Here is a 26,040-nt window from a genome sequence, read left to right as displayed (position 1 = left end):
GTTTTCTGAAACACTTTCGTTGAGTGAGGGAAGTTGAACAGGCTCGTGGAAAATTGCAGCCTCATAATTTACTTTTTGGCCACATAGTCCACCGTTCTCCTCACAACAACATTTGTTCGTCTAAACTACAAACATACAAACATGCGGATGTGCAAGGAGTTTTTTACACACGTATTGTGAAACACTTCCTGTTACCTCAGTACAAAAAAACAGTGGAATTTTAATTGTTGTGGGTTTAAATTGAAGAAATTGGGCAGACACATAAATATTCATTTAATTCTTCAGAGTATCTGAAACATTGTTGCCGGAGAGAAGTTTTTTTTAATTTTTTTTATTCTTTATGCACCACAAATGCAGCCTCTTTCTGATCGACTGTGCCGAGGGCTGTGTTTCTTTATGTGGCTGGATAAACGGTCTGATTCTGTGAAATTAGCCCAAAATGGAAATGAAAAAGTATGAACACTATATGTTTATAATTTCAAACAATGCAGCATTTTCAACGCTTCACATGTGAAAACTGCAACGTCCGTACGACATTCAGATAAGGACTGCCAATTTTAAGTTGTGATAAGGCGCACCATTAATAGTTAGAGGTGCAGTTAGAGGTGTTACTTATATTTTTGAGACTTTACATCCGAATGAGCATAAGCAGGTGGTGTCAGGTGGTTACATTATTCATGGTACAGCTCTAGGTATTTTTTATTCTTTTTATTTTTTTTTTTATTCATTTTTTTTTTTTAAATTCATTTTGTGACAGACATCACAGATTAAATATGAGCCGTTCAACCGTATAACATTTGAATTCAACCCGTTTTAATCATCTGTGCATCTATCAGACGCACAAACTTCTACATTTCGCACTTAGCCATGGCAAGCCGAATTACCATCACATGTCTTAATTATGCGCATTAATGCAAAACCCACAAGTACTGTTGCTCATGCAGACTTCTCTCTGATGTCTTCTACGGCATTTCACATACACAGGTCACACTCTTTTTATCAGCTTGTGCCACTCATAGCAGCAGCGGCGGCAGCAGCAGCAGCAGCAGCAGCAGCAACAGCTTTGTGTGTGTGCATCTTTGCGTGTGTGTGTGTGTGCATGAGGGTGCGTCAGAGGAAAAAGGAAGTTGCGGGATGAAGTTAAAAGACTTCGACACAGTGCAACTCTGCAGAACACCCACTACGGAAGAAAGGCAGAACAAGGGCGCCGAAGTCTGAATATGAGATAATGAAAGCAAGACGAGGAGGTGAAAGTCGAGAGAGAACGCATAAACCTGCCAGGAGAATCTAGAGGAGGTAGGAGCTGGTTGTGATTCTGTGCATTTTTTCAAAAAACAAAAATCAAACAAAGCGAGTTTTATGATACGGCTGTGTCTTATTGTCCTCCGAAAAGGCTGCTTCAGTGTTTGACTGAAGGGAGGGAGTGAGAGTGTCGTCTCAGTGTTCGCTGTGGGCCAGTTCATCTGCCACAAATCTGACCTTGTATTGACTGAATAATACTCAGAGATTTGTTCTGTGTCACAGATTGTGAAAGGACAGCTCCAGCTGTGACTGGAGTGCACACCCTTAGCCCTTAATCTGTCAGAAAACAAAGATGGAGTTGTGGCGGCAGTGTGCGAGCTGGCTGATCGATTGCAGGGTTCTTCCTGAGAACCACCGGGTCACATGGGAGGGGGCACAGGTGAATCAGCTGAGCCACACACGTTTAACCCGTAGCCCAAACGCCTACACAATGGGCACCCACCGTGCCCCGGGCTGCTCCGTCTAATTTGCCGTGCGTGCTGTTTCCAGGTGTGCGACCTGGCCCAGGCCCTCAGAGATGGTGTGCTGCTCTGCCAGTTGCTCAACAACCTGCTGCCTCAGGCTGTCAACCTGAGGGAGATCAACCTGCGCCCACAGATGTCCCAGGTAGGACACACCACGCACACCTTTCCCCACTCCATTTCCATAGGCCATTTCCATAGCGACCAGGATGCATCACTGCATCAGCCCAGATGTTTACTGATAGGCAAATGCTGTAATCTTAATCTGTCCACATCCGGGAGTATATAAAGAGATCCAAAGAAAAACACAATGGGTAGTACCAGGTACTATCATGTCTCTTCCCAGTTGGGGAAGACTTGTTTGCATCTGGTAAATTGACTTCTCGCCGAGAGTCATGTCATGTTCGTGAGCTGTAGATAAAAGCACGGCTGACAGCGAATTAGCTTAGCATGGAGGCAACAGGCAGGGGAAACAGCTAACCTTGAAAAAAATGGCTTACGAAAAAAAATGGCTTACTGCCAGTCTAAAACAGATTATCCGGATCACGCAGATCACACAAACAGTGTTGACGCGCTGTTAACGTGTGAGATTCGACTCGTTCAGCTTTTTTATTTTTTATTTTTTTTGCCAGTTCTCACACTTTGCGCTAAACTAAGTGTGATAACTAGCTCCCACACGTTCACTGCGCTGAAGTAAGTCAGTGAGAGTGGTATTCATTTTCTCATCTAACTCTTAAAGATGGCGCGCTAACTAAAAAACACGAAAGCGAGGAACCGTCTCCGAGGTGAGGCGGGGGGGGGGGGGGGCACACAGGATTAAGTAGAGCAAAAATAATGAGATAAAGACGTGTCCAGGCGCAGCGAGGGACCGTGATGAAGAACGAGACTGGCCGTCAGGTGTTCGGCCTAAACAAGGGAAGACCTTGTGTCATATCTGATAGGACTTTACCACTCGTGTGTGAGTGTGTGTGTTTGTGTGTGTGTGTGTGTGTGTGCAGGAGTTTCACGCGCTTTGACATGTGCACGTGAAACTCTGGGAAATCCTATGAGGTCGAGACTGGTTAAGAAACATCCGGTGATTAACAGAAGACGGAGTCCACTCTGATGTGTACACACACACACACACACACACACACACACACACACACACACACACACACACACAACACACACACCAGTTAATTCGCATTACACAACTTCAGGATCTTCCCTCTGCCCTTAAGTTAGGGATTTCTACACTGCTGCCAGGACGGTTTTATGACTCTGTGTTAATACGAACGCCTGACATAGTGCTGTGATGTATGCAGCAGCAGCAGTATCAGTCAGAAGTTAACATTTCCCCTTTTTCAAATTAGAGTTCCGCATTTCCCTCCAACAATCAGACCGACAGAGGCAGAGAGACAGAGAGAGAGAGAGAGAGAGAGCGAGCAGCTGGCTCAGGAAGCTGCGTACAGCGGCTCATGTCTGACCACCATGTCAGTCTCAACGTGCTCTGTGTGGTTTCTCTTGCAGTTATATTTTAGCTGTAAAACTGCTCGCATCAAACTGCTTCACTTAGCATCGAGACATTTCTTTATTTCAGTTCATCGCTTTTGGTGTCCATGCGGTCTGTGCAAGACGATTAGCGTTTACTGTCAATACTAATACGTCGAAAAAAAAAGTATTTTCGTGCACATGGGATCTAATATACAGGCGTGAGAAAAATTAGCATCTCATTATCTCTCAGCCGTGCCTACATGTACGATCTTTAATAATACCCTTATGGTACTTTTTGAAACTAGCCTTATGGCTTTTATGTTTTGTTTTTTCTCACCGTCCTTTTACGTCTTTTTGTTTAAGCTGTAGATTTAATTCTCCATTTGGATACACATTGGTAAAATTATCATTTAAATAAAGACAGGGAGGTTTTCAACACTTTTGGATCCGTAATCATGCACAACTTATCAATCAGCAACGCACAACTATTCAAGTTTAGGTGTAAAGTAGCACACACAATGAGGGCAAACACAAAGTTTGTGTTTCAGAGGTTTAGTTTAAAGGCTGTGGTGACAAAGCGGCTGACAGATTAGTGTATTGTCAGCATTGTTGTCAGTGAATTATCTGTTCATTAATTAATAGTCCAGTAGTTTTTTCGTTATAACAGTAATGAGCCTCTCTCCATATACTGTATATATGTATATGGGTGTTTGCAGGTCTGATCGTAACAGAAACAAAGGGTGAATTTTGTTACACGCTGACATGTATTGACAATAGAGGGATGGATTCGTTTGTTCAACAAAGGACAGAGTGTGCTGTCCGCTGTGGAGATTGCCCTTGGGGCAAATGTGCGATCGGACAGATAAAAAACTAAACTGAACCTGATGTTGTTTTTGTTTCTCTTCATTTTTTAGTTCCTGTGCCTGAAGAACATCAGGACGTTCCTGTGCTCTTGTCAGGACAAGTTTCATCTGAAAAAGAACGAGCTGTTTGAAGCGTTTGACCTCTTTGACGTGCGAGACTTTGGAAAGGTATCACCCACCACCACATCTGTCTGTCGCTCTGTAACAAAACATGTCATGACTAGTTTTTATTTTTGACTTCATTAAGAAGTGGTGTGGCCACCGTCTTTAAAACAGAATTAGCTTTTCAAGGTTCTCAGTGGGTCTCTAGTTGAGGACTTTTGAGAACTTATATATATATATACACACATACACGCAGACACTGTATTTGCTGCAGTACACAGTTTTCTTTTTGCTGATGGTTGTTAATTTTTATCTGCATATTTAGGCTGGATGTCATGCTGCATGAATGAATTTAGGATTGATTTGATTTCTACCCGATGGTTGCGAGATGAATAATAAACCCGGCCCTCAGAGTTTCGTTATCATGAACCATTATGACCTGCAACAAGAGAAACACATTGTGCACTCACACCACAGTCATTACGGCAGACGCACAAACAGTCCTGACTTCTTATTGCAGCTTGCAGACACCCACAAAGCCCTAACAGGAAGTAGCTTGGTGATTTTATACTTCAGCTGCAGCTGAGTGAATGCACGATTTCGGTATTTCGCAGTTCTGTTTCACTTTCTGCTCGGGGCAGCAATTTAATGTGAACCGAAGTGTGTTGGTTGGGGGAGGGGTGGTCAAAATCAGCATTTGTTTGATTTTCATGTGCAGGGTAAGAGGAAGCCGCCTCTTGTAAAGCGAAATGAGTCAGCGGCAGGTGGAGCCGGGGCTGTGGGGTCTTTTTACAGTATTTGTTCTTTTTTTATTAGATTTGCAGTGCCTTACTGTCACTGGCGCTTCTCGTTTCACTTTGCTGCTTCCAGTCGGTCATGCAGAACGAAGAGAATGCCGTGAGCACACGAGTTTAGTTTAAATATCTAGAGTAAAAGTGTAGAAGTTGTACCACAAGAACTTTGCATGTTCTCCCTGTGTCTGCACGGGTGCTCCGGACGACCATCCAAAGACGCGCTCTCTAGGTTCACTGGTGATTCTAAATCGGCCGTAGGTGTTAGTGTCTATGTGTGTCTATAAGTGTTGGCCCTGTAATAGACTGGAGACCTGTCCGGGGTGTACCTCACCTCTCACCCAATGACAGCTGGGACAAACTCCAGCGCCCCCACGACTCTCTAGAGGACAACAGAAGATGAGATGTATCACAGGAATATAATTTATGGCAATATATTATTATAGGCAGCACAGCGCTGTGCTGGTTAGCACTGATACCTCCCACCGAGAGCGTCCTGGGTTTGAATTGACTGGCCGCCTGGGACCTTTCTGGGTGTGTTTCTGAGTTTGCATGTTCTCCCCATAGACTGCATGAATATGGACGGGGTATCCCCGCTTCCTCGCATTGGCCAAACCAACGCTGTTGTCCCGGGGATATGAGCGTCATCACCTTGTGACCTTGGAGCCAGACCATATCACATCGGCAGTATCATACCGCCGTCCAAATTTATTCAGTCATGGTTTTCAATGTGTCTGCGGTGGTTTTCTCAGCGTCATTTGGTTTCCTCCCACCGTCTACACACATGCTCATTAGGTTAATTAGTGATTCTAACTTTCTCTTAGGTGTGAATGTGAGTGGTTTCTTGGGATAAGCTCCAAACACATGTGACCCTCCAGAGAACAAGCGGTTACGAATGAATGAATGAATGAATATATTGTTACACATATCTTTATTAAAGTGTCAGTGAGTTTTAACTACTTTGTGTAGAGATCATTTCTGTGTTTTGGTTTTAAATTAGTGGATCAAACTGCAACAAGAAAGTTCTGCAGTATAATAACGTAGTTCTGTAAATTGTTTGTTGTAGTTTGACTTTGTAGAGTTTTATACAGCGTCAGTGAAACGAGTTCATGGATTCACTCTTCTGGCAGAAAGAGGTTTAAACGAGACAGTCAGCATCATATCTTTCTGTTAAATGTGGAGCTGCAGCCAGCTGCGCGGTTAGCTTAGCTCAGCATAAAAACGGCCTCTGTTTGGCTTACAGCAGTGGCTTTAACCAGTTCATTTATTTCTAGATGTCTAATAAGTGTGTTTCCCTGAAAGAAATTCTCTGGTATGCAAATTGGCTCATTTAAATAGTGTTTTTTTGTTTTTTGTTTTTTTTTTCTCAGAACTTCTCCTACAGACTTTCACTTCTTGTTACTTCTGCGCTCCTTCTTGTGTCTCGGATGAAAGCAGACATCATACTGAAAACATTTAGCAGTGCTAAGAGCAGTACAGAGAAATGAGCTCCACCTGGGCATTTTTATATTACCACCAAGCCTTTTTTCATATGTGAACCACAGTTTGGTGGCTGAGAGGCAACTCATAGAAATAGTTTCAGGTAGACCACGACTTGTTTTAGAACAGGACACTGGAAAGCAGTCAAGTTAATGAGAACTCAACACGTGTGACGACACTGAGTTACATTAAAGCACATTTGAAACATCTGAAACAGTTTTAATGCAGAAGAAGTATCATCTCACTGGTGCACGTTGCCTTCAGGAGCAGTCTTTTTATTTTGGACTTTGCACTGTTTGATCTTGTTCCTGATCACATCTATCATGAAATCTTTGTCACTCATCACCATGATATTGCAACTTCTTATTCGAGCTGTGAAACAGGACGAGAGCAAAAACCCGATCAAAGGAGTGTGAAACGGCTCTTACAGCTTCTCAACCACCATTTCTATTTCTCGCACAAGATTCATAAACTGTACGATCTAATTCTTTGTGTTACAGGTCATAGACACGCTGTCCATCCTGTCTCATTCATCCATCGCTATACACAAAGGCCTTCAGTAAGTAGATTCTGCTGCAATCCTTTCATTAAATGTTTGAATGCTGATTATAATCACTAAATAGCGACGCTGGGCGCTGGTATTTTGAATGTGACTGCTGATTTGTGTGAAGCTCTGCTGCCCCTACTCCGGTGACAGCGTGAAAGAGGGCGCTGACTTTGGAGGAAGAGACGGTTCGATGGTTTAATAACGATCACGCGCACATAAAGCCACGCCCCCTTTGCTAGGTGAAGCTCGTCCGTATGAATGTGGACGTTATTCAGCCTCGAGGAACTAGTGTGAAATTTAAAATGCGTCCCACCAATTCTTTGTGGGGGCAATGAGATTGCCGTGCCCGCGCACGTAAAGGGTTCAGTAAGTTTCAGGATTTCCTGAATCCTAATCTGAAGAAATTTATCCTTTAGTAAAGAATCTGACACGTCTCTGAAAGTGAAATTTAATGCCAAGAGAGCTGAAGAGACACTAGACATGTGATTGAAACATGAGGATTCGATAGAGGTTTCTGAAAGTAGAAGTGGTGGTGTGGAGCAGAGGTTTGCGTTTCACTTTATTACAAAAGTTAGAGAGCCACGTAAAAGCTCATCCTTGTTGCCAAGACGTCTAAAGACTTAGGATTTAAGTCGAGTAGAGCATGAAGTCAATTTTGCTGGCATTTAATCTCTATATTTGCAACACCAGATACGTTGTTCATGATTTTCTGGTCGGATTCCTTTGCACAGTTCATTAAAAAGTAAAATCTTCTACATCACAGGTATAAAATATTAGCAGTAAGAAGACTTCAGTCTGCAGAGATTACTCCCACTGACTGACTCTTTCTCTCCTCCAGACCTTTTCCTTTGGAAGGATCCATTCCTGATGACGAGATCTACAGCGGCCTGTCCGACCAGATAGAGTGAGCATCTTTGCCTCCTAATGACAAAATAATAACACAGAGGAAGTTGAGAAGTAGTGGCATTGGCCACAAACCACTACTTATTGTTTTGCGTCTTAAAACTAACTGGATTGTTGTAATTTATCCTTTCCAATACTGTTAAACACTGTTAACGAGCAGTGCTCCTTTTCCTGTTTATTATTGTTATTATTATTTTGCAAATCATTTAAAATACAATTTCATTTCATAATTCACAGCAGGATATCATTTTGTAAAAAAGGATCTCCCCAGATTCATCAAGACAACAATGCACTGAATTATGAAAAACAAAACCTATTTATACCTTAATTCTAACCCAACCCTAAAACAATCTAAGGTTAATTCCATAGACACAGACAGTATAGACTTTAAACACTATAGCAACACATCAGGCACAGGCACATGAGCCAAAATATTTTGACCCAAACTCGAATCAAACATGTTTCACATCTCAGTGCTGAAACGCAAAACGGTTTCTTTTAGAAGTAAAATGAAAACGATGATCTGCTTTGACATGGTTTCATTTCAGATAATCACCTTTAGCAATATTTTGACCCTCGTGGTCTTCGTCAGAGAGGTTCATGCAGGTCATACTGAGAAGTGGTTTCATTTTCATCCAATGCTGCTATCAGCTAATGTGTGTGAAAGTAACTGAAACTAAAACTTTTTGACTCGCAGTTGCTTTTTTCTGGCCAACGTGAGCGAATTTAAGTGAGAATTATCATATTCCACTTGTACGTCTATTCCTGATAAGGGAGGAGAGAAACTGCATCTTTAAATGTCATTAAATTATAAATACCAAGTCTAATTTTTCCAGTACTTTATGCACATTGAGTAGCAGCTGCAGTTGACCTCTTCTGTGCTGTGTAACCCTGACGCTTCCTGTCAGGATGTCGATGATGATCAAGATCAAAGTAATCATTTTGTACACGCGTTGCGTGTTTCAGTGACACAGTGGATGAGGATGACGACTTATACGACTTTGTGGAGGACGAGGAGAACGAGGGAGATGAGATCTATGAAGACTTGATGAGGACGGATGAACAGGCTGAAGCGGTGAGTGGTTCAAGTCGAACAAAAGCGAGATTTTGGAAACCTGGGAGCTTTGCAGGGATTTCACCTTGAGAACAGAGCTTGATTTGGCCACTTGAGGCTGACCCCAAAAGGGAGCAAATCCCCATAGACCCACATGTTAAAAAGCCCAACTTTACAGCATTATCAAACATGTTTACAACATGGTACAAAAAATCTTTTTTTTTTTAAATTATTTATTTATTTTATAACTCATTTATTTCTTTTTGTGAAATTCTGCAAAAATTAAGGCCGTTCCAGCTTTGAGTGACCGGCGATAGCCTGAGCTAACAGGTAGCATAGAGTCAGGTGGGCGGGGTCTCAACATCTGACACAACCTCCATGTCCATATTTGGAGTATTTGAGTGTGGGCGGAGTAAAGTTCATCCAACATGGGACACGCGGACTCCGCCCACTTTCCTGCTTAATTTTTTAACAATCCAATGGGTGAATCAATGGCCCGAAAGCCACAGTAGAGAGAAACAATAAGGAAGGAAGGAAGGAAGAGACATGAAACTGAAGCATTTCATTGGAGGAAATGAAAACACGCCCCCGAATCATGAGCAGGACGAATCATCAACATTTTTAAATCGGTTTCCAGGAAATTTCAAATTTCACAATAATATTCAATCCATTTGTCCTTAAGGGGCAATTTTAAACAGCATAAAGTAGCTAAAAATAGACACAGTCACAATCAATAGACACAAAAACAGCACACACAGTACAACATAGAAAATTCTGTAATAATTTTTAGTCTTTCAATTTTTAACTATTAAGAATACCCGCTTTTTTTCCATTCTCGGTCAGATCTCTGTGACATACTGTGCATGACGTATCATTTAAAAACATATGGGCGCATTCACATCACTTTTTGCCCCAAAAAAGAAAAACAAGAAGTCTGGTGAGAGTCAGAAAATCTATCCTAAAGCTTGTGTGTGTCTGTCTTGTGTACCATCACACGGTTGCATGCATGTATTATGCAACCGTCTTAACCTCAAGGACACCACAACTTTGTGATGACAGATAAGTTCAAAAATCAGACGACTGCTCCTTCCAGGGAGGGCATCGCAAGTAAACGTCAGCCAGCCACAGGGTTCATTAAAGAGCAACCTGACGACAAGAGTAGTGATAGCGGGAACTTGGCCCCTTTGAAATATTTAGCATGCTGATTAAATTCTTATAACCCTGAAATATGAGAAGAATGGGAAATTTAACAACCAGCGTGGTGAAAATGTAGAGCTGAAAGACAGAAAACACAAAAACTTTGTTCCCAGTAACATAAATTAAAGGTTGTTCGCGTGTTCATGCAGCAGCAGCCGAAGACTGGTGTAGACAAGCGAGAGTGTTGCCTGCAGGAGATCAGACAGACTGAGGAGAAGTACACCGACACACTGGAATCTATATTACAGGTATGCACATGTCCTCCAAAGACACGTCACTCATCGTGAGACCCACACGCAAACATATATACGCGTTTAATGACAAATTAATAATCGTTCATTATCTTTTTGTGCAGCACTTTATGAAACCGCTTCAAAAGTTCCTTCAGACTCAAGACATGGAAAGTATCTTCATCAACATAGAGGTAAAGGAGGAGGTTATCGACACGTCTCTTGTGCGTGCACGTTTCCCTTCGCTTCTTTACATGTTCACTTTATGTGTGCGTTTTGTAGGAGCTGGCTCACACCCATCGTGGTTTGCTGGAGGAAGTTCGGAACTCCATCCTCAACTACGGAGCCAGGGATCTCCACCAGGTGTTCCTAAACTACAAGGAGAGGTACACAGCGCATCCGCATTTGATCTGTTTACCTGTCACCTGCAGTGACGACAAGTGTAATATGTTTTCGTGTTCGGTCTCTCTTCAGGCTCTTACTGTACGGTCATTACTGCAGTCAGGTGGAAACGGCGACTAAACACCTCGACAAGCTTTCAAACGCGAGGGAGGACATCAGGATGAAACTGGAGGTGAGGACGACAACTTATCTCATCCGCCATCTTGGATGTGATTTAGATTCATGCACTACATGTTTTTATGATATCTTAAAACAGGGGTCTTCAACATTTTTTTAGGCCAAGGACCCTGAAACAGATGGAGAGATTAAGTAGGGACCCCCTACCTGCTATATGTGTTCTATATTAAACTCGGCCTAGTGCTATTTATAAATTTACATTATTATTTTGCATTTTGCATTCAATGTTAAGCTATCCCTCATACCTTTAATGCTGAAATCATGTTAATGTGAATTTTAAGAAATTTAAATTTGTGGAGGGAAATTAAAAAAAATATATATAAAATGTCTAATCAACCAAAGATTTTGTGACCCCCCTGCAGTATCTCCGCGGACCCCATATGGGTTGCGGACCCCCTGTTGAAGACCTATGTCTTAAGTCATAGAATATTTTATTTTTTCTAAATCCTGGTAAAACTATTTTCATACATCGATCAGCCACATCATTATGACCACTGACAGAAGAACAAAATAACGTTGACCATCTTTTGGTCCTGGTGTTCATTCATGTGGATGTTAATTAGACATGAATCACCCACCTAGACCAGACCAGACCAGACCAGGCACCCCCACCCTTTAGCAAGGATGCAGCCTGACACAGACACACACACAAAAATGGTGTAGGAACAACTAAAAAAAACAACAAAAAAAAACATGGAAAAACAGCTCAAAGTGTTGACCTGGCCTCCAACTTCACAAGATCGCAGACTGATCAATTATCTGTGGGATGTACTGGAAGAAGCCTGATCCGCAGAAGCCCCTCCCCTCAACCCATAGGACCCAAAAAAAAAACAGTTACAACACTCCAGACACCACAGGACGCCCTCAGAAGACCCATGTCACAACTCATTTGGAGTCACAGGGGAGACCTGCACAATATTAGGGAGGTGGTCATAATGTTATGCCTGATCTGTTACATATGGTGTATTCCTCAAAGGTGGACTTGAGAAGCATTACCATCTTTTAACCGAGCCCCACTATGAGAGTTTGACTTGTGTGGTGCAAGTTTACAAAATCTGTATTGCACTACAGTATTGGACCACGACCCTAAACTGGCAGGATGTGTTGTACACAACACACTCTCAACACGTGGTTTTCTGCAGATGTTTACCCTCTGGTTTCCCTTGCAGGAGTGTTCGAAGAGAGCAAACAGCGGTCGGTTTTCTCTCAGAGATTTACTCATGGTCCCTATGCAGAGAGTCCTCAAATATCACCTGCTGCTACAGGTACGTGCGCTCACTTTTCATTACAACTGCTGACTGCTAATGTTTTTTTAGTTTTTACAGCAGATGTATATTGAAAGGGTTTTCTTGTGTGTGCAGGAGCTGGTGAAACACACCACTGACTCCACGGAAAAGGAGAACCTCAGAACGGCTCTGGACGCAATGAGAGTGAGTGTTTGTGTTTATCGATCGCGTATTCATAGCAGTCGTGATATTTAACACATTGTTTGCTCCAGGACTTGGCGCAGTGTGTGAACGAGGTGAAGCGGGACAATGAGATCATCAGACAAATCACCACCTTTCAGCTGTCCATAGAAAACATGGTGAGGTCCCCTTCTACCAGTCAGCGTCTCTTTGGCTCGTACTGGTTTTTGGTTCTCACTCCTCTTCCTTTTCAGACTCAGTCTCTAGCTTTCTACGGTCGGCCCAAGATCGACGGCGAGCTGAAGATCTGCAGCTCGGAGAAAAAGTCTAAACAGGACAGGTGTGTGTCGTTCATGTCCGTGTGTGTTTTTTAATGTGTCGCACACTGTTGTTTTGACCGTGTGTGCGTGTGTGTGTTTGGCTGTCCGTCAGGTACGCGTTCCTCTTCGACAAAGCCGTGTTTATTTGTAAGAAGAAGAGCGGAGAGACGTTTGAGCTGAAGGAGATCATTGAACTGCAGAACTACCAGATACGAGATGAAACCACCGGAGAGAAGGACAATAAAAAGGTCTTCTTCTCCCTCCATTAACTCCATAATACTTGTTAGACAACATGAGGCGTTTTTTTTATTTTAAACTGACAATGTTTGTGTGTTTGTGTGTGCGCAGTGGTCCTATTTGTTCCTCTTGCTGGACTACTACGGGAAGTGTGGGTACGATTTATACTTCAAAACCAGAGAACTGAAGAAGAAATGGCTGGAGCAGTTTGAGATGGCTTTGTGAGTAATCACACACGGAAAAACAGACAGACACCGATCGGGTATAACATTATGACCACCTTCCTAATATTGTTTAGGTCTTCCTTGTGCCTCCAGAACAGTTGTGACTCATCAGAGAATGGACATGTGGGTCTTCTGAGGGTGTTAGTGTGTTGTTAGTGGGATTCTGGCTCCAGTGCATCCCACAGATACTTGATCAGTTTGGGGTCTCATGAATGAATCTTCATGAATCCTGCTGGGGATGGCAGCTGCCACCAAAGAGTGTCATTAACTGGGTTTACATGGAGCCAAATATTCCGATAACAATTGGTTTAGAATAAAAAATGCTCCATATAAACACCTCAATCGTGAATCAGAACGAGGTCTGGCTCCGTTCTCTCTGAGCATGCTCAGTCTTGACGTAAATGCGCGGTGACGTTCGAGTGATGTTTCCTCAACTGGTCTGTGGCTCCATGGAGAGTTTGTTTTTAATAACAACTCTGAAAGAACTAGACATTATTGCACGCCTAGACTCAGAAAAAATAGAAATATTGAACTGTTTAAAAAGGTCCATCAATAATTAATTGAAACTGGGATAGACTGAAGCTTGGAACAAACTCAGAACCGCTGGGAAACGTTGAAGACAACACAACAGCAAAAGTCGATATGACCTCACAAACTTTCTGAATCAAGCCGTCGCTTTAACAATAAAAGTGTAAAAACAATATCAACTACTGCTGATTAGGCGACAGACCTCCATCTTTGATCAGTCACGATCTGCACGTGTCATACTTCTGTAAAACGGCGGTTCCGATTAAAAGTGTTGGTGCAGATCAGAATATATCACCTCACGTGTAAACAGTTGACCTGAAACCTTCAATCAGAATGAGAATAAAAGCTGTTGACCTGGCTTGTGCTGGGGTACCTGGTCTGGTCTGGGTGGTTGCTACACATCTACGTGAACTAATGTCAGGTCCAAACGTTTCCCAGTAGAAACACTGAGCTGTCACAAGGCGGTTTAAATCTTATTCACTTCTCCTATCGGTGGCCATAATGTTATGGCTGACCAGTGTACATTGACTGCAGTTATTGATTAGCTGATAACCCTGATAGAGTGTTTGTACAGTGAATTCGTGAAACGCCCAAAAGCAAATTAAATCTAACGCTGCTGCATGGAAGTTGTGACTGCAGGTTTTAGACAATCAGCTGCTTCTTTTAGCATTGAAACCGTGACTCGTGTGTAAAGCACAAAGAGAAGCGGAACTGAACACGTTCAGAAGGAGAAGTTTGACGCTAGCCACTTGTCATTTATGATTTTGTGTTTGTGACTGCTGAGCCAGGTAGGAAATGAACAAGCATCTCTCACGTGTAAACTTACTGCCGTCTACCGAGTAGAAGCTTTTTCACTTTTTGACCAGAACTAGATGTTGGTTCCTCCTGCTGTGGTCTAAACAGTTGTGCTTCACGGTTGCAGGTCAAATATGTGTCCTGAGAACTGCACGGCAAACAACCATGACTTCCAGATGTACTGCTTTGAGGACACCACCTCCTGCAAGGCCTGCTCTATGTTGTTAAGGTACCTATGCCTCACTTCTTCTTCTTCTTCTTAGCTCCAGTTATGAAAACACACTTGTCAACTGGTGTAATTATCTGTACGTACGTGTGTCGTCTGCAGGGGGATATTTTTCCAGGGTTATCGCTGCACTCGCTGTAAAATGGCGGCCCATAAAGAGTGTTTAGGCAGAGTCCCCGCCTGCGGACGAAACTCAGGTCTGTACGCACGCCCGGCTGTGTTTGAACGCTGCTTCTACTGAGTATTATCGTGACCTCTTACGCAAACCGATCTCTTGACATTACAGATCATTCTGCTGCTACGAAGAGGGTAAGACCACATTCATCTGCAACTGTGAGCGTACGCCGATCAGCCACAACACGCTGACCACCGACGGTAGAAGTAGATGACATTTGAATCATCTTAACTCGAGTAAAAAAAAACAAAAAAAACATGACAAACAGCACAAGGTGTTGACCTGGCCTCCAAATCCACTAGATCCCAAACTGATCAAGTGTCTGTGGGATGATCCTCCCCTCGGCCCCCACTAACAACATCCAGCAGGACGCCCTCAGAAGGCGACTGTTTTGGAGGCACAACACAATATTAGGAAGGCGGTCATAATGTTATGCCTGATCGGCGTATGTTTCACATTACCCTCACTTAAATATGCATTCATTCATTGTGATGATGTATTCTTGTTTTCTCTCTATTTAAAATGTAAAAGTGCAGATGTGCTTTGGCTGCACAACAAATTTAACGCCGTGCGTGTTGAAAAAAACTTTTTTTTTTTCAGGTTAAAACACCGAAAACGTCGGGGCAATCCACCGCCGGTGAGACTTTACAAATGCTGCAGCTTACACATCCGATTACATCCACCTGTGTGCGTCATGCGTCTCACACGTCCTCATTGTCTCTGCCAGGATACCCAAAAATGGAGGTGTGTCAGGAGTATTACGGCTTGCCGCCGCCACCCGTGGGCTTCGGCCAGCCGCTGCAGCTCACCAAAGGAGACATTATCGAGCTCACCCGAGCCGACGTAGACCTGCCCTGGTGGGAGGTAAAACTGAATATGTGTGTGTGTGTTCAGAAAGCTGGGGCGGGGGCGGGGGGTTGGGGGGTTGGGGGGGGGTCACACGTTTTGCATTGAGTTTTCAAGGCTCGTTTCCTGTGGTTAATGTGTAGGTGTGAGATGCTTTAGGCGCTTCTGTCATTTTTCTGCTCTGCATCTCTGCTTCTCCGTCTTCCACTTCCTCCCTCATGCCAGACCTGCACTCCCGTCTGCCTGCCTGTCTGCCTGTCTGCAGACTGCTGCTTTTGAACAGATTTGATTTTGAAAATAAATTTCAGCTCAGGGCTGAATTCTGTTCGGTCGCTTCAGTTTCATATTTCTGTGTCTCTGTCACATTATCGGCGGATCACACATTTTTGATGACAAGTCAACATATCTGCATTGGGAAATTCTCTATATTCTCCCACGCTGTAACATTGTAGCGTCTATATGAATATATATTGTTTTTTTTTTTACACCACCACAATTATTTGTGTCACGGTTGTCAGTTATGGTTGTTTCCTGTTTTATTGTGACCTAAGAAGCTATTTGGAGGAATGAGAAACGTAAAACGTGTTCTCATAAAACTCTACGAGTCCAGTCGTCTTTCTTAAGACGCTTTTTTTTTGGATATTATACCTGAACGACATATTTTGGAAGTCACTGCCACTTTCTCATGTGTCATGGTTTGTTTTACTTCCTGCTTTTGCGTTTAAACATCTCTTTTTTTAAACCCGTATCTTGTTTCTGTTTTATTTTATTTTTATATTTTGCACTGGTGTTGTTTGTCGTTATCCTTTCGACTAGTTTTCTGCGCCTTCAACTCAGGAGTTAAGCTCAGTTTTTTTTTTGCGGGCCGCTTCCTAAGTTGCGTGCGTGTCTGTGACAGTTTGACAGCTTTACTTCCTTTCAGATTTTGATCTTAAAAAACAGAAAAAGAAGAAATCTGAAAAATAAGCCCACACAGCACGGTGTTAGGATTGGCTACCAACAATTTCTCTTGTGAGAAAAAAAAATGTTCACACTTTTCAGATGGTTTGATTAAAAAAAAAAATGATAAAAAGAGTTAAATATCAGGAGAATTTCATTTACATTATTTTCGTTTATTTTCTCACGAAGCTCCAGGTTTTCACGTGACCCTGTGAAAGTGGTCGAAACCTAAACCTGGAACCACAGACATAAGGAACCGATATACAGGGAACTATTTGCTTGCTTTAAGCACCTTTCACCACAAAACAACAAAACTTTCACTTCACTAACATGTTTGTTTTACCAAAAAGTGGTTGATTCATAAAGCCCATTCACAAAAAAAAAATCCCTCTCCTATAATTAGAATAATTAAAAGAAAAACATGTAAAGATAATTTTATTAAGCTACAATCTTTCAAGTGGAACAATGTTAAGTCTTTGCAGTGAACACGGGCTTGTTTCTTCTTTGATTTGGCTTAAACTGCTCCCGAGATCTCTTATTCTTTTCTTTTTTGATGTGACACTGTTATTTGAAGCTTTACGGGACTTCCTCCCTAAACCCTGGCTTTACAAATGTAAAGACGTGTGAGTTACTTGCATATGAGTCATTCGTTTTAGGGGCCGCTTGTAAGTAGCGGATGTTTAGCTGACCTGAATATCCACTTAGCGTGGGCTGACCTCGTGTGTTTTGTGTGTCACTCAGGGAAGAAACCTGACTGTTGGTCAAATGGGATGGTTCCCCTGTCACAAGGTCCAGCCCTACGTCTCTGTGAGTACAAACAAAGAACAAATGCCTTCGCTTTTCATACAGAAACATTCGCAGGTGACAGACAGGTTTGTCTGCAACTGAAACAAAACATCAGCCGTATTAGGAAGTGATGCACTGGCACTGCCGCCACCACAGCAAAGTGCTGCAAAGTTTTATATTTAACCTCAGTGTGTTCTCATCTCTTTCCAGAGGGCGACCCCAGACCTGTCTGGCTTCAACTGGTGAGTATCGGTGGGAACTGGTCTGATTCACTCGCTCACCAAACCACAGTCACCCCTATGATCTGATTCCTTCCTGAATCGCAGTGATCTGGCAGGGAAACGTCGCAATGCTGACACAGAGAATTAAAACAACCGCAAAAAACAGAACCAGATACTCAATCGTGCTGATGTTTGTAAAGCAACTTTGGGACGTTACTGTCAGACCGAAACTAATGCGATGTAGCGTCTTCTCTCCCCACCGTCGCTGTCCATGTGTAAAATAATCACCAATTAGCGACGACGATGACGTGACGTCGGAGTAATAACGTCTTGGAAAACACAGAAAAGTCTCTTTATGCAGAAAATGTTTCATATCATCCCCTGTGGCTGATGTCAAGTATGACACTAATACCCCAAAGCATAACATTTTCACACATTTAGTTTTCTACAAACAAAACCATATGAGAATAATTTCATTTCATTTAACCTCCTGAGACCCTGCGTCCTCATATGGGGACATTAAGTTTCCCCATATGAGCTTCTTATTCTGCTCCATTTAAGCTTTGATCCTCTTAACTAGATTCTAGTTGGTAAAAGAAACATGATAGTGGGCATTTCAGCAGATTCCTTCTGCAGCCAATCACATAACAAAAGTGGAAAAGGTTCAAAACTACATCAAATTTTACCGTTGGAACTTGCTTATTTATGCTTTTAACTTCGCTAATCAGCAAATACTCGATTGAAAAGAGTGGGAATTCATTATTTGCAATTTTGCTTTTGCACAGCCATGTTCAGACAAGAAAATAAACAGTTTCATACTGGTGACTTTATTATAATATTGAGTGAAATAATCCCAGTGTCCACACATGAGGACACTTTTTTTTGTTTGTTTTTTTATTTTTCAAAAACCTACTTGCTGTTCAAATAAAGAGAAATGGTCTCAGGGTGTTAATTTAATTTAATTTAATTTAATTTAATTTAATTTAATTTAATTTAATTTAATTTAATTTAATTTATATGCACACTAATTTAAATTAAATAAACATGACTCCAATTCAGTGTGTTATAAATCCTTTATTATTTGCCTGTGTGTTGTTTATAAATGGGGATACCGACAGTAAAGTACATAGCATAATATTTATTGAAACAGATGTTTAGCTACAGTGATAATGTTAAAACACAAACATGGGGACATGTTAATGGAATTGCAATAGGGCTAATTTTACATTTTAAATTCAAATGTGACTTTATTACTACTTACAAAAATAGGAAATTGTGTTACATGTGTACATTTACATCATATTATTGATCTTCAGATTTGGGTTTGAACAATAAGTCAGGGTACAACTTTAAAAACTAAATGTCAAACCACTTTCACTCTGATATGGTGTTTGGATGCCTGTGAAAGTATCAGAACAATAAAATGAATAAGTGGAATTTTCTATTCAAATAACACAATTATGATAAATTCATTTATTTTTTAAGTTATTATTATTATTGTCATAACACACACTATAACATTTGACATCATGTCCCTTCAGCCACTGGTCAGACTTGTGATGATGATGATATAGTGAGTTTAATTGCTGATTATTCCAAATGTCCTTTTGAAAGATTGCTCTGTCATTTCTTTTCTCGTTGAAGAGACAAAATCTTGATTCTTGAAGCAAAGACTAATGTTCTGGTCCTCGCTGTGATTCAAGGTTCGCGGGGAACATGGACCGCACGGCCGCCAAAAACCTGCTAATGTCTCGGTCTGATGGGACCTTCCTGGTACGGCAGAAAGACGGAGGAGAGTTCGCCATCAGCATCAAGTGAGGCTCCATCGGTTTATCTGTTATCTTTCAGGGCACCTTTATTTTACCTTTTTTTTTGTTGTTTGCTGAAGACGTGCGTCTGTTAAGCAGCTGTTTGATGAACTGAACTTAACAGGGAGGTTCACATTTCTTCATGTCTTCTTGTAAACGGTGTAAAAAAGTGTAAAAAAAAAAAAAAAGAGCAACTGTTAAGATATTGGCTTAGATGTAATTACAACCACAGAAATGTTCGTACACATCATTTTGTTAGCCTTATAGCATAATTCAAATAAGTCATATTTGTTTTTGGTAAAACAAGAAAACAAAAACCCAAATTTTTGGCAACTACATTGGTATTTTTATTGATACTGTTACATTAAGTCAAAAAAGCTTTTCTCCAAATGAGAGCAGATTAAATCCGCTTTATTTGAAGTAAAGGTTTAATCGATTTAAAGTAAATTGCTAGCAGCATCGATGTCTGTAACCCGGATGTGTAAATGACTTCCACATTAGAAAAGTTCCTTTTCTGCACAATCTTTTGGAGACTTTAGTCTATTTTTAATTCTCTGTTGAATGACGATCGTTGCCGTTCTATTAGCTCCAGTATCACTTCCCCTCGAAAACGGGCAATCTAGTCTGTGTCTGCAGTAACAGAGGATTAGAGGATGTTCAGCTATAAATAATGCACATGCAAATGTCCCTTCTTTTGAAAAGAGCCTCTTAGTTTTCATTTCAACCTCTGACTCTAAACGCTCAGATTTTTTTTTTTTTTTTTGCTTCTTGTCTAATTATCACCAGATGATCTGAGTCCCTCTCTCTGCTCTCTCAGGTTCAATATGGACATCAGGCACATTAAGATCACCTCTGCTGAAGGCCTGTGCCGCATCAACGACAAGAAAGCGTTCAAGGGTTTAATTGTAAGTCCTGCGTCCTCACCTGGCCAAAACTTTACGGCATGACTGCAGAACAAACCAAAGAAACCAAAGAAACCAAAGAAACTGTATCTCACTGACCTCACCAGCGTCACCAGCATCATTTCTCACGACCTCTGTATCTAAGTCTGACTCTGTCCTTTTTTGTGTGTGTGACCCGTATTAGGAGCTGATTCAGTTTTACCAGCAAAACTCCCTGAAGGAGTACTTTAAGGACGTGGACACCACGCTGCGTATACCGTACAAACAGCCTGAGCAGAGCAACTCGTCTAACAACACGCTGAACGCCATGCCAGGTACAGAGCTCTGCCTCTCACAACCGGGTTAAAGAAAGAGTTTTGAGAAAAGAGTCAAATAAGGAAATTGATAGAAATTAATTGATAGAAAACTAAGGCAAGTGGGGGGTTAGCTTAGCTTAGCATAGCTGGAAGCAGGAGGAAACGACTAATCTGGCTCTGTCCAAAGGTAAATTGTGCTAACTGAGCTAAATGCTAACATTGTTTTATATCTATTTATATCTATTTATTATATCATATCATATTTATGAATTTAAAGTTAACTCCATTGTAGTTTAGGATGCGAGCTTGACACATTTTCTATTTGCCAATAAATGTAAATTACACCTGAGGCTGATGTGATGTAAGATATTTAATGATAAACCAGGATGATGGCCTGTATAAAAAGTCATTCAATGACATGGAAATCTGAAGCACGATTTAAGAAAAACACAGAATTACCCAGAAAAATGCTTTACTTTCGCCCCCTGGTGGTAGGATTAAGTATGACATGATTCAAGGATTTTTTTTTTTTTTTTTGTCTTTCGCAACCAAGAAGAAGTGTGAGATGGAACGATATGATGCGCTCAGGTCCCAGATTAATACCCATAGTGACTATAATATATAGTTGTTAAGCAACTATAATATAGATATAAGAAAACAGTGAATAAACAAGATAAATAAAATAAGATAAATAAAGTAGAAATACATATATATATTTTTTGTTGTTTTAAAAACAAAATCTTTATTAAAATGTTATACTAATACAATATAGGCTCAGGCCACAAACTTTACATGGTGGTGGGTACCTTAGGACAGGATACAAAAATAAAAAGGGCAATAACACGGGCTGGTAGAAACTACATAAACTAAGTTACACAAAGCAGGGTTACACAAAAACTATTAAACAACAACATCAAAACAATAATCTGGCTGAGTAAAAAAGAAGGGGGGGTAGCAGCCCTGTAGGAGACAGCGTCAAAGTCTTGTATTCATGTAAAGTACAGTGGTACCGTGTAAGTGGTACCTAGGCCCTCAAAGAACCAGTCATAAGACATTACACAGTCTGCTGACTGAGATCTATCAGCCCCTCCAAAACAAAGCCAGCCAGTCTGCCTCCAATATATTTCAAAAAGGTGGACCAGATCTTTGAAAGACTTCCATCTTTGGTCTAAACCCAACAAAACTTAAGGATTTTTTTTTTCTTTTTACCTATGGACAGATACAGACTTACTGTTTCCTTGTCTTCATAATTTTATTTATTTATTTATTTTAATCAAAACCTGTGCAAGACACGGAATAAGATGATTTTCCCCCAAATGTCGAACCTGTCTTTTAAGCTCTTCCATGCTGGAATGTGGGCTCTGTCTCACAGGGGGCAACATGAGGAGTTTTGGCGTGGCGAGGGCCAGGTACGACTTCTCAGCCCGGGACCGCACAGAGCTGTCGCTGCGGGAAGGGGACACCATCAAAATCCTCTCCAAGAAGGGCCACAGCGGCTGGTGGAAAGGAGAGGTGTATGGCCGGGTGAGAATACGCACCATGCGGCGTTGGTACGTGACTTTTAGAGGCTCTCGTCTCACTTCCAACGCTCCTGTGTTTCCAGGTGGGTCTCTTTCCAGCCAACTATGTGGAGGAGGATTACTCCGACTACTGCTGATGAGCCTCCAGAGGAGACAATGTAGAGTGTCGTCTCTACTGTGTGTGAGCGACTGCATTAACCCATATGCATGAGAGTGGCTGTGTTCGTATGTGAGGGACGCTGGTACTTGTAATGAGAGAGATGGAGATGTGAATAAAGTTTGTTCAGCTGACCTGATGGTGTCTGGTTCTTGTTTGTGGCAGCCACTCAAAAAAAACCCAACCATTTTCTCTATGCACCTGACTTTGAGGACAGTCGTCACTTCCTACCACACAGCTGTGCCCACATATATATATATATATATATATATATATATATATATATATATATACATATATATATATATTTATATATATATATATATATATACATATATATATATATATATATATATATATATATATATATATATAGATATATATATATATATAGATATAGATATATATATATATATATATATATATATATATATATATAGATATATATATATAGATATATATATATATATATATTTGTTCTGTAGACGATACCTTTGGACTATTTCTTCATCTTCATACGCTTAATACTTTATGAGCCATTTTACATCTTCCTTTAGTCTAACTGAAGGAAACGTCAGTTTAATTACGTGGAGAAACTTTCAGATACAGAAAAGGGAAAAAAAACACACTCAGTCTTGTAGGTAGGTAAATATCAGCTTTACTTCCAAAATATCAAAACAAAAATAATCGTAGAACAACATCAAGAATTACACATCAAAGTTTGTGGGCAAAATTTAACTCAGATCTATGCAAATGTTAGATCGATCTCTATTCTGTTGATACTTCCTCTCCGATCATGGTGGTTTTCTGCGACTGATTCCATCTATATATGTGTGTGTGTGTGTGTGTGTGTGCGGCAAGTAAGAAGTTTATCTGTACACCATTGACTCGTGGTTCTCCTCCCGTTTACTGGTAGTACAGCTCCAGGTTCATCCCATCGTGGATTTCATCTGAAGATGTTGCAGTTAAGAAAAGTCGCTCTAAACGTCAACTACTTCTTTTATGTTTAATGGAAAAATACTGATGCCATTTGAGGGAAACCATTCTGGTTATCCTAAGATGATAATAAAGACATTTAGAAATGGATATAGTAAATAACAATTTGGAAGATGGTAGACTAGGGGGTAGAGGGTAAACTAGACAACAATTTTCATGTAATGAGATTAATGTGATATACATAGTATCATTTATTTAAATGTGTTTATATTTAATAACATAAAACCACTGTCATTGTTGTTAAACTGTATTTCAGCTAGTAATGTTAACTCAAGGACAGATGGATGAATGCAACAGACAGAGCAAAGCAAGTAGAGCGCCCCCTGGTGTCTGACTGCAGTATAGGTCATAAGCTCCACCCCCTCCATGTTAGTGGATGGGACTTGGGCCAAACTAAGGATTTTTAAGGATGGTTTCTGTATTTTATGCATTTAATATAACTTTGATGCACATTTAAACATAAAATCAAATGTGAACATTATTCATCTGACCTGTCATCTCAATCATTTTGACACAAGTTGCTGAGTTTGGAGACATCATCAAGATTTCTGCCTTCTTACAGATGTAGTGGAACCAGATATTTATTTATTTATTTATATATATATATATATATATATATATAAGGTATAATTATATGATTATATATAATGTAACGAGAGTATGTCTTCCTATCTTCACCTGTCAACTTTATCACTGAGCAATAAAAGCATTCATATGCACGGGAGGGATGTTTTCATCCTATCACAATAATGAGCCTCTTGTCATGGGGTAGATGATTTTTTTTCAGCTCAGTGGTACAGTTTGACGGATTTAAATTAGAATAAGACATTAATTAATCCTGGAGTGAAACTGCTCACAATATTCATGTTGCATATCTGAAAGGTTAATTCTGCAACTCACAACAAAATAATCTAGATGGATAAATAATACAGGCGAGAGAATGAACACCTATACTTGATTTTGGGTGGGACTATCTTTTTAATATTATTATTGTGTATTTTCTGAAGTCATTAAAGCTCTGTGAACACTTAAAATGTACACTGAGTAACTGACAAAGCGCCACAGGTAGAAAGGATACAGTCCCCCAGAGATACGTGGTCCTTGAATATAGTATACCTGTGGAGTCGGAAGAAGAACATTTAGCTGGTAACGTAATGAGACACACATACATGTTAGCTTAAAAAATGGCAACCTACCATTTCTTTAATACAATCTTGTCATGTCGCGTCCCCGTCTGGGCAGCAATGAGCTTCTTCAGATCTCCAATGGTATCTTCGGAGCTGAAATGTGGCTGTTAAGGAAGGAGCGGTGTGGGAGAGTGGAAAGCATCGTGTGCCTGCATCAACACAGTGAACACAGCCCTGCTCTACAGAGAAAGGTTCAGCCTCCAGTTTGAGTTCTTCTCTTCCATCTTAAATTGATGTGACCTGAGTTGGCACTGTGTTGGCTGCAGAGTAGTTATATTAAACCTGAAACACCAACCTAAATAACAGAACAGGAGGGTCAGAGAGGTCTCACATGTTCATGCACCTATGTCAAGTTTACAGTCACCAGTGAACCCAGCCTGCCTGGAGAACACTGAATTCTCCTGACGTGCATTGTTTTCTATCCATGTTGCACAAGTTTCATCATCAATCAAATTGCCTACTGCCTACACTGGATGCAGATTGTACGTGAGACGGGGTGTAATACTCAGCATCATGTCTATAGGTTCAGCGAAGGATACTTGCACTTGACCCGGACTTTCTTGCCCAGACGATCGTTGCAAACCACCTCGATCATTTTCAGTTCCTGTAAACACAAGGGAGATGAACATACTTGGATGACTGCAGCCTGTCTGTTGCGCACTGGCTCACAAGACACTTTATATAACCGCACACCGAGACACTTTGGGACTAAGGCACTTTAAAATGTCTGTGTATCTCATGTCTGTACATAATTGCCTGTATATCCCATGTAAATTTGACTGTAGATTATCTTCTGTAATTCTTATTCTATTTTTTTTTTTCTATTTTATCTTATTTTATTTGACCCTTATTGTTATTTCTATGGCTGGTTCACATATGTTCTTTGTTATCTTGGGACGCTTGGACAAAACTATTTCCCTTTGGGGAACAATAAAGTGATCTCGAATCTTGAATCTGAACCTGCCCCAGGAGCTGCTGATCATCTTCTACTCTGCAATAATCCAGTCTGTCCTCACCGCATCCGTCACGGGCTGCTTTGGATCAGCCGCCAGACAGGACAGGGAGAGACTGCAGAGGAAAAACAGGTCTGCAGAGAGAATTATCGGCACTGACCTTCCCCCCATCCAAGACCTGTACCAGTCCAGGGTCAGGAAGCGGGCCGGTAAAATCTCCACTGACCCCTCACAACCTGGACACTATTCAGATTCCTCCCCTCAGGCCGGTGTTACAGAGCACCGTATGCCAAAACAACCCGGCACAAAAACACTTTCTGTCCCTGGGCTGTCGCTCTGAAGAACTCTGAGCAGTCACAGAACATGTGACTGTTCCCAGTAACCACCTCATTGCATTTTTGTACATACTACTGTTCATCATGCTCATACTCTTTTTCAATTCATGTTCATATTCACTTTATATACAGATGCATATATACACACACACACACACACACACTATTTTGTATTCTGAAAATCTATGTTGTACAGTAA

The 26,040-nt window shown here is 41.0% G+C and overlaps 1 protein-coding gene across 3 annotated transcripts; it reads left to right on the top strand.

The window, feature by feature from the left end:
• The first annotated feature begins 1,129 nt into the window (after positions 1-1,129).
• On the top strand, positions 1,130-22,504 carry LOC125004183 (proto-oncogene vav-like). 3 transcript variants are annotated; one of them, XR_007112316.1, is made up of 29 exons: positions 1,130-1,296; positions 1,525-1,681; positions 1,792-1,908; positions 4,154-4,270; positions 6,975-7,033; positions 7,860-7,925; positions 8,891-8,999; positions 10,325-10,423; positions 10,531-10,599; positions 10,688-10,791; positions 10,880-10,979; positions 12,154-12,249; positions 12,346-12,414; positions 12,483-12,569; positions 12,645-12,730; positions 12,823-12,958; positions 13,059-13,168; positions 14,622-14,723; positions 14,823-14,917; positions 15,007-15,029; positions 15,496-15,532; positions 15,623-15,759; positions 17,422-17,487; positions 17,677-17,708; positions 19,391-19,501; positions 20,313-20,400; positions 20,582-20,711; positions 22,031-22,217; positions 22,297-22,504. XR_007112316.1 is itself a non-coding variant. In XM_047578609.1 (29 exons), the coding sequence occupies exons 2-29, from the start codon at positions 1,595-1,597 to the stop codon at positions 22,348-22,350; spliced, it is 2,535 nt and encodes an 844-aa protein (XP_047434565.1). In that variant the 5' UTR covers positions 1,130-1,296; positions 1,525-1,594; the 3' UTR covers positions 22,351-22,504. The 3 variants fall into 3 exon arrangements, 2 of the variants coding, with proteins under 2 accessions (XP_047434565.1, XP_047434563.1); XM_047578609.1 differs by having other exon boundaries at positions 10,328-10,423; positions 22,066-22,217; XM_047578607.1 differs by having other exon boundaries at positions 22,066-22,217.
• The last annotated feature ends 3,536 nt before the right edge of the window (positions 22,505-26,040 follow it).

The sequence above is a fragment of the Mugil cephalus genome, chromosome 2 (genome assembly GCF_022458985.1).
Source record: "Mugil cephalus isolate CIBA_MC_2020 chromosome 2, CIBA_Mcephalus_1.1, whole genome shotgun sequence".
In the NCBI taxonomy this organism is placed as follows: domain Eukaryota; kingdom Metazoa; phylum Chordata; class Actinopteri; order Mugiliformes; family Mugilidae; genus Mugil; species Mugil cephalus.
Note: the sequence above shows the minus strand (reverse complement) of the source record. Positions and strands in the feature narration are given on the sequence as shown.

Bases quoted from the DNA above. Each gene is read 5' to 3' on its own strand.
- LOC125004183 (XM_047578607.1), top strand. From the start codon at position 1,595: ATGGAGTTGTGGCGGCAGTGTGCGAGCTGGCTGATCGATTGCAGGGTT. The intron at 12,959-13,058 runs GTCTTCTTCTCC...GTGTGTGCGCAG, and splicing joins GAGAGAAGGACAATAAAAAG to TGGTCCTATTTGTTCCTCTT. The intron at 15,030-15,495 runs GTAAGACCACAT...TTTTTTTTTCAG, and splicing joins ATTCTGCTGCTACGAAGAGG to GTTAAAACACCGAAAACGTC.